The 9,122-nt window shown below is 49.9% G+C and overlaps 1 protein-coding gene across 1 annotated transcript; it reads right to left on the bottom strand.

Moving 5' to 3' along the window:
• Positions 1-4,883: 4,883 nt before the first annotated feature.
• On the bottom strand, positions 4,884-6,027 carry LOC133276132 (E3 ubiquitin-protein ligase RNF13-like). Its single transcript, XM_061466657.1, has one exon. It carries the CDS (start codon positions 5,937-5,939, stop codon positions 4,926-4,928), a length of 1,014 nt encoding a protein of 337 aa, XP_061322641.1. The 5' UTR covers positions 5,940-6,027; the 3' UTR covers positions 4,884-4,925.
• Between the last annotated feature and the right edge of the window lie 3,095 nt (positions 6,028-9,122).

Genomic DNA, 9,122 nt, shown 5'->3' with positions numbered 1-9,122 from the left:
GAGACTTTGCAGTCTGCTCAGGTCCTGGTGCAGATGCAATGAGAAGAGCTGGGTCTTTATTTTCCAGGTATGTTTGAAAGGGAAAAGTACCAAAGAGCAGAATTGTTCTGGTGTGAAACCAGGCACTGAGCGAAACCTTGACTCTTCTGATAGCAGGAAATGAATAGGAGCAACGCAGCAGAGCTTCTGTCTTGCTCCTTGCTACTCAGCATGGGACGGTCGTGTACTTCCATCAGGGTGAAGTGCTGGTGTTCCCAGGATAGGCCCAGCGTTGCCAGCTGTAAGCATCTGTGCTGCAGCATCCGTGTGTGCAACCGAAGGCTCTGCTCAGAGCCGCTGTACTAGAAGCGGATTTGGTGAGTCAAGCTCCTTTTTCCAAAGCACTGATCCCATTTCCTCGTATTCTTAAGTAGCTCCAATCCATCTTAGTGCATTACACAAACTGGGCTGATTGTTCTACTGCAGTGACTAACAACCAGCCCTACTCTGCAGATTACCCCAGAGAGCTGGATTCCTGCCTCAGCTGTACCAGGCTTCCTGCATGCAAAGACACCTCAGGGTAACCCGATTTGTTAAGGCACACATGAAGCTTTCCAGGAGCAGGAGAGGAATGGGAGCATCTTGGGGTGTGGACAAGAGGCAGAGATGGGATGGTGATAGGGAAAACTGGGCATCAGAACCTGGGGTGGGAAATCCTGCCCTTGGAGAAGGAGGAGACTGAGAAATACACTGGGTGAAGGAAGACCTGGGAGGTAGGCAGTATGGTCCAGGGAAGGAAAATTTCCATGGATATTGCAGCCTTTGGGTAGCAGAGGCTCCTGGCCCTGTGGGCAGGCACATTCTGTCCTTTATCTCCATCCCAGATGGATTTTGGAGATCAAAGGTAAGCCTCTCTGCTGCTGAAATGCTATTGATGTCAATTGGGTTGTGCTGCTGGGAAGCTGGCACTCTCCTTTTAATTACTGTGGGTATTAAGCTTGAGTTTTCAAGGTTGAAATTCCTACCTCTGGCCTGTGCAGGACCTATAGATCACTCAAGTCTCACTTAAACCCTCAAAGTAGTTCTTTACATGTTGTTGTCAAGGCTTAGTGCTGGCTGGGTGCGTGGGGAAAATGTCTCCATTGGATGGTTGCCCGTAGGCTGCACACTGGGTGATCAGCCACCCTAATTGCTCCTGGTGATCTATAGCACTGATGTTCTGGTGGTGAAGTCAGCAGTTCCCAGTGCTGGATCCTCTGCAGCTTCCCTCTGGGTCGCAGTCTGGTGGCTCTCCCAGCAATGCACTGAACCATGCTTGTGTAGGAAAAGCCTGCAATAAAATGTGCAAGAAACAGCAAAGAGCCTCCTGGTAAATGAGATCTCTAAGTCATTCTTTGAGGCCGTGCTGGAACCTGGTTATTTCTTAATAGAGTATGTGCAGTGGAGCTCGGTTTATGGGGTAGGAGCTGGCTAAAAGGAGGACGGCTCCTGGCAGCTCACTTAAGCACGTTGCTTGGGTGCTCCCCCAAGGCAGAGTTACCACTGGAGGTTCCGTGTGGGTTGTACTGGTGCTCTGATTAGAAATGTACATGTTGGAGCATCCTTGGCTCTTCCCTCATTAGGGCTTTCTGATGGGTTCATTAAGGGCTTTGGCTGCTCCTCCAAGCTGTCCCTGGCTGGACCCATGAGACTGCATTTGCCTTCACCCTTGCCCCCAGTTAATCTTTTCCTGCACGGTTGGTATATTTCTAGTTATCTTTTTCTGACGGAAGCTTGAGACTCTGCAGGCACCATTTCCCTTCCGCTTGAGCCCTGGGACACAGACATCAGCGCTCCTTTCCCAGTAGCTGCTGTCTTCCCATCTCTTGCCTCTGTTTTAGTGACAATTAAGTTCACTGCCATTACAGCATCCCTGCGGAAGCCACCGATCCTCCTATGAGATTTTCCCATATCACCTCCCAGCGTGGCCTTCCCAGACCTCATCTACCTCTGCTTCCCTTCCCTCCTGGTCCACAGTCAACCTGCAGCGCTGCCGGACCGGGACAGCCGTGTCCCCACACTGCTGAAGGACATCCAGCTCCCCCACCGGCCCCACAGCCGACAGCAGGACGCAGACCCCTTGCTCTCCTTTTCCCTCCTGTGTATTGTCTGTTGCAGTCTATTTGAAACGCTGGGGTAGTGCTACCTCCGGAGCAGTTAATAACCCTCGTTCAGGCTGCGAGGGCTGTGTGTCCCACCCTGGCAATAAGCTAACCTCGCTCTGTTAGGAGTGCCATTAATGCTGATGGAGGGCAGTGGATCTGACAGCTGTAGGGCTGGAGGTCAGGTTTGCTGTGGCACACAAATCAGATTTTCAGTGCAATAGGCTTTGATAACATTAAATGGAGTGAAGAGCTCCTCTCTTACCCAGATTCTCTTCCTTTTTTTTTCTTCCTCTCCTTTTCTAAATTAAAGCAATGCAGTGTTGCATTGTAAGAAGGATTCTATTTTTCTCCTGACCCATTTCAGTAAAAATTCAGCCTATCTAGAGCGTGTGCTGCTTTTGAAGATGGGGAGAAATCCATAGATATTAAGGACACTATGATCAGCTCATCTCACCTCATGCATAATACAGCCTGGAGAATTCCCCCTGGGACTCTCCTCGCAAGTCCAGCTCTGCAGCTGGATGACACCACGGATTTTTGTGTGATTGCCCAGCAGCACCTCAAGGTCTGGCTCAGGGGTCTTGTTCAATCACTTCTCCCTCATCAGGAGGGTGCTGTGGGAGGCAGCAGCCTGGTTTGGCCCATGGTGCCACCAGCATGCCGAAACCAGCGGCTCTCCATCCTGCTCCCTGCACGTCTGCAGCATCTGTGCTTTTTCAGACCTTGGCTGGAGGAGAATGAGGGCACTGAAAGTGTGCTCAGCCAGCTGGGAGTGCTACCAGCGTCTCTCCTTTCATTTCTTCCCTTTGAGGACCTGGGGTTGCCTATCTCAGGGGGGGCTACAGACCCAGGGCAGCTCCAGAAGCTCAGCAATGGATGAAGATGACTGCGGTTGTGCAGCTTAGCTAAGTCCTGTCTCCCTCCAAGCTTCTGACAGCGGAGTTACCTCCATAAAGCAATATAAGGCACCTAAATGAAGTTCCTGCCACTAATCACTGCTGAAGGACCTGTCTCCTTCCTCAGGCGGAGACAGCTGCCTTTGCCTTCTCAGGCACCCTGAGGGGCCGTGTTCCGCAATGGAAGTGATTTATGGCTCCCAGGAGCCTGCACACCTTGCAGAGGAGGGCAGTTTTCTTATGAACTGCCTTAAAAATCATTTTTCCCTGTTTGTTCAGCAAATGAAATGAAACAGCTCAGTGTGAGGACCCGCAGGAAGACTTGTTTCCATCAAGTCCTTGGAAATGCTGTCATGTTTCATTCCAGGAGAAATTGGTTTGAAACTTCTCCACTGCCAAAAGGAATTCTGAGCCTGCAGCTTCCTCTCTTCCTCTCACCTGGGTTTCCCTGAGGTAGGATTGACAGATTCAGGTCCACCTTGTCAGTGGCTATCACATGTATTCATGTATCCTTTCCCAGCCTTCCCTAAGATATGGATATCTTAAAGATACCAAAGTAAAGTAGGTGCAGCTATTCTCGGAAGGTTTCTGTGTTGCAGAGATCATACTTCTCAGTATGGCAGCGTGTTTTCAGACAGCCCTTTCCCAAACTCTTGGCCTTTTAAGTCGTCATCTAACCACTCAAAAAGAGAATACTTCAAAGTACTAGACTTAATTTGCTGGCCATAGTTGTGTCATCTTGTTGCATGGTCCTAATAGAGTGATCAGCTGGCAGCCTGCTTCTTGGTTGCTGCCCACAAGAAATAGGATGGTTTATGTTTGATGAGAGCCTTTGATTTAGGAGTTTAGCCTTTGTACAGCTGTGCAGGTTGGATGTCTTGGTCATAGTACGTTAGGGCTGTTCATCTGATTTTTGGCATTTACTAAAGAGGTTTTATGCCTTTCTTTCATACGAGATTAAATGCTAATAGTAGTTTTGTGACTGCTTCCAGCTCTGCATCCCCATATGCAGTTGGGGACTTGGCTGCCTGCCCCGTGCACAGTGGGTGTTAGAGCCACCCGTACCAGCCTGGGGAGCTAGCGCTGGATTCTGCTCGTGCTCTTGCTATAAGCACCATTGGAAATGTGTTCAGAGGCTGCCCAAATAATACGTGGTGTATCTAGAGGGGACGTGAAGATCTGCCTGCATCATGTTAGTACAGAAATTCAGCTCCCCTTAAGGCGCTTAAGCACATTTGGAGAGTGACCTGGAACAGCCCAGGTAGCGGGAGGTTACATGTACCGGTGCCGTCAGCCCTTGTGAGGGTGTGAGATTGCAACCAGCAGGCAAAGGCAGCCAATTACACCACGCTTAGAAGCTTTTCATTCTTTTTTCCACCTACCCAGCTCCACAAAGTGAATCCTGCTGTAAAGACCTCTCCCTCCCGCTGGCATCACCTCCTGTCTGAGGAGATAGTGTTTAAAGTGCCCTCAATGTTTGCAGCTCACTTTTCCTGCCAGTGTTGTTAAAGGCCATGCTGTCCCCTGCAGTGGGCTGTGCTAAGGTACTCTGCTGCTTGGGGGTAGTGTGTGTCAGTGCGCAGGGTGATGAGGAGGTGCTGGGGGCTTGTGGGCTGTGTTTTCACTGCTGATGAGAGGGCGAAGTTGCTTCACATTTATGCCTTAGTACCCCATTTTTTCTCCCCCTCTCTACTTCTTAGGTTAGGAAATAGTTTCTGCTGGCTGCAACACATGGGACAGGTCTCACCTGGGATTTCTAGATGCTCTTTCACTGTGAGATCCAGGGGAGGGGAGCCAAAACTGCAGTGCTACTAGCTTCCCAATAAAAGCTAGCCTAGAGCAAGAGCTAAAGGAAAGCACAGGGGAGATTTCCTTTGGTTTAATGATAACTTATCCCTGTCACAGCTCAAGTGATGCTGTTCTCCAGTACATCAAACCTTTCCCCTTCCACTGAGCTTGCATCGTCTTTCTCCTCTTCAGCATAGTCATCTTCAAGGCCTTCTCTGAATGCGTCATCTTCATGGTCCCATTCCTCTTCACTGACATCTTCACCAGCCTGCTCAGGCAGGAGGTCACCTTGCCCGCAGGTATTCACTAGTTGCTTGCAGAAGGGGCACGTCTTCTTCCCAGACAGGGTGTGGAACCAAGTGTCAATGCAGACACTATGGTAAGCGTGAGAGCAGGACAGGATCTTCAAGCGGTCCCCTTCTTTGTACTCTGCCATGCAGATCACACAGGTCTCATGTTTGTCTCCCTTCCTGTACGTGTGCAGCATTGTCCCGTGAGCCCTCTTGTACCAGATGAAGCCAACTATAATTAAGGTATTGGCAAGAGCGATGTAGAATAGGTCCCTGCAGTCCTTCATGGTGAGAGTTTTCTCCAGCATTTTGACGTTTTCTTGACAAGCGCTCGGATAGAGTTTGGGTGGTAGAAGTCTGACGTATGCCCCTTTCGTGCACTGCAGAGTCCTTTGCAAGTGGAGGGAGACTGATTGTCCAGTAAAGAGTGATGGTATCTCAATCAGCTCCTGGATTTCTTCATCATCAGCCCTCATGGTAGCCAATTCCTCTGAATCCCCGCTGTACACAACAGCGGTTTGGTATCCAGCCTGCTGGGCATGAAGGACCTTTCTGGGGAAAGAGCAGCCATACCCCTCTATGAGTGCAATACGTGCCTCAGAGGCCTGCCTTGGTGCTGGAGGATTCTCTATTGCATGACAAGCATTTGCTGGTATCACTCCTACCAAATGCCCTGTCAGCCCTTCTGCTGGGAGTCGTGGCCCGAAGCACGCAGGCAGGGCTTTATAAGCAACGCACTTGGAGCTGTCATTATAAGCCACGTAAGCAAAGATTTCTGCAAGGGTAACATTGCAAAAGGCAGCGGTGACCACAAAAGGAAGAAGTTGGAGCCAAAGATTCATGCTGAATGCAGCTGAATACAGATCTCCAGGCTGGTCCCAAAGCAGAAGTGTAGCAGACGGTCCCAGAAGCACTCTCCCACCGGGGTTTTCTCACTTGGAGCCCCAGCAGGATGGAGATCTCGGCCTGCTTCTGCCTTAGAGGTTTCTGTAGGCTGAGGTTCCCAGGATAGAACTTCTCTTTTGTTGTCTCCAGCTGCCAAGCAACACCCTTACATCACCTCTGCAGACCTGTGACATCAGCCAGTAAGTGTTTCCCAAGGCTGGGTCACATAACATTGCCATCAACCTGCTTAAGCTTCTTCCTTTTCCTTTTGGTCTGCTCCATGCATGACGTTTGTAGTTCCATCCCTCTCTGGGTACCAGTAGGATGCCCATCTCATTTTGCTGGTGCTGTCCAGGCAGGGTAAATGAGCCTCCCCAGCAGCTATGTGCCCACCACAGACTGGAATCCTTCATGCTGGTGGCCAAAGGAACTCCTGGGAAACGTGGTGGAGTGGGAAGGAGCTGTTAGCCGCCATCTGTGCTGGGGAGGGGTGATGTGGCACCTTGGATTGGTCTGGTGGACGGGCTTTTTTTCCTTAAAATTTTGATCTTTGAACCAAAAGGAAGGCAAATATATTGCTTAGGATAGAAGGGGTCTGTTGTCCGAAGGAAGTCAGTCGGTGTCTGTCAGTCAAACTGGCAGCTGGCAGAAGCTGGAAATCTCTTTTTGCCTGTGTGGCCTCATTTTGCCATTACCTAAACTGAGCAGCTCCACCTTCAAGGCCCCTGAGTGCGCAGCTAGACTTGAAGAGCCCGATACGCTTGGGTCTTGCTGGGGCTGAGCTTGTTGAACTCCTACCCCAGTGAAAGAGGGTGGTGGACGAGCTTGGAAGGCATCAACTCTTGTGTTGGGGCTTTTTACCTTACTGACTTTCAAACCTCAGTGTTGGAAATCAAACGGCTGGAAAAATAGAGAGTTCAGCTTCTAGCAGGAAAAAACTGATTTTGAAGTTGTGGTTATGGTGAGGAAGCTGGAAAAGCAGTGGAAAGCATAAGGCACAAGTGTTGTCCCTCTCTCCCAGAGAGTTTGACAGCAGGAGCTCCTCTCTTTCAGGCAATTCCCAACTTACATGGTGACTGCTCAGTGCCCAGAGGAGCGCCAGCCTGATGGGAATGCAGCAGCTCTCTTGGTTGTCGGAACAAACTAAGTATGAATATGCAATGAACCCAAGTCAGCTCGGCACCACAAATCCCCCCAAACCTGTACCTTGTAACAAACAGCCCTTTTTGTTTAATGACCCACTTGAGAGTAGCCCTGTGGTTTCCAGTGCAGTCGTGTTGGACCGAGAGTTAAAAAATCACTCGGGTACCAGGCAACTGATTTGTTACTCGCCCCCTTGGGCTCTGCTTGAGACAGATTTCCCTGGGAAAAGAGCTACAGAAAATGTCAGCAGACAGCGTGTGCGCGCCAGAGACTCCCAGCAGCTGTGGTTTCAAATCGATTTTATTCCCCCTTCATCTAAAGGGTTTTACGCTTGCAGGGAGACATTTTGATGCATTTAAAAACAAAACAAGGCAAAGGTTTGAGAAGCCAAATGTTTTCGAGGTGAATGGGAGATGAAGGAAATGGAGGCGCGCTGGGAGGCCTTCGGAGAGTGCATTCTTTGCTGGTCTTCACGCTTCTTGTGATGGCATCCATCATCCTAGTGCTCTTTCAAATCTTTGCCTCCTTACTTGCACTCAATGCCATGTTTCTGCCTCTAAATCAAAGCTTTATGGACTGTCAGTGACCTGCTGCTTGCATAGGGGTAGGGCCGGATGAAGATCCATGTGTCTGTGTGAGCTGTGACAGATGTGGGATGAAGGAATGATCAATCCCCTGTGTATCCTGCATGCTGTTGGCTCCTGGCTGCTCCAGCACCACCTCTTATGTCCTAGAATCAGCAAGGCAGGAGTGAGCAGCCTCCTGGCTTCAACTCGGATCTCAGTAACTCTCAGCAGTAACCCAGAGGGACGTGGGGAAAAAGAGAAATCCTCTTCAAGAGAGGTTGGGGGGTAAGAAAGAGAGAAATGGGGTGCAGAGAAGGCTTTGGGGAGTGAGGAAAGAGGGAAAGCTGCAACCTGAATGGGGAGCAGAGTGCCTATATCCCACCCACAGGCAGTGTGAGATGGGAAACCATAGCCTCCTTTGAAATCCCTGAATGCTGCAGAAGGAAGCAGGGCTGAGCAAGGACTTTGGCCAGGATGGTCTTGGCTCAAAGAGCCAAAGAGGTGCCCTGTCCACCAATAAACCACGTCCTGGTTCCTTCTGTGCTTTCTGTTTGCATCACTGCTGTCTGCCTCCTCCATCGTCTGTGCCCCGGAGGCTTTGGCTCCTGCTGGTGGAGGTTAAGCCAAGCATCACACTGTGGTGTGGGGCTGTGCCAGGCTGCCTCCAGCCCCATGCTGCATTCATTATAGCCAGCACCGTACTTTTCTTCTCATCCTGCCCTACCCCTGTTATATTCATGTGTTAAATACATTGCAGATGCTCCTGGACGTATTCTTGACCCATTTTCTCTGGAGCTCCTGCAATCTACTTTGTTGGAATAATTGCAATTTATTTAAATGTCAACAAGCTACACGTGGGAGACAGCAGTTGTGTGCAAGAGCAGAGCAATTACAGGGAACGGGTCCCATTTTACCACTTGAACAATGATCCAGGCTAGAAGAAAGGAAAAGACCATTTACCTCTATTAGCTGATCACTTACCCCACTGCTCCCAAAGTCCCCGTGTTCCTTTATTTCTTCTTTGGGGCTGTCACTTAGTGCAGGAGCTAGGATGTAAAGCCAGCTCTTCCTTTTGCTTGCACTGCACAGAGGTATCTGCTCAATCCAAAGGAATTTAATGCTGATTTAGACCCACAAAAGTGCCAACAGAGTCTAACTCTGGTCCTGCCCAAACGGCTTAAACTGTAACAGAGATGCGCAGGCAACTGACTTACATGGACATCATTACAGCTCCAACAAAGCATGCATCACAGGCCCCACATTCAGCATTGATGTAGCCTAGGGAATAAGTCTGGATGTTCGGGTGCATTCTTGCCTCTGAGGGTTATGCAGCATGAAAAGAGCAGCCTGACAGTGGGATGATGTGGGTCTGTACATAATCAGACTTCTCGTCCTTTATCTGTGTTAGGTCAGTGCCTCGGGTCCGTGGGC

Source organism: Pezoporus flaviventris, unplaced genomic scaffold (genome assembly GCF_033815535.1).
Source record: "Pezoporus flaviventris isolate CSIRO_AGI_PZ_B2104156 unplaced genomic scaffold, CSIRO_AGI_Pfla_v1 ptg000043l, whole genome shotgun sequence".
NCBI lineage: Eukaryota > Metazoa > Chordata > Aves > Psittaciformes > Psittacidae > Pezoporus > Pezoporus flaviventris.
This window is presented reverse-complemented; position numbering and strand designations above follow the sequence as displayed.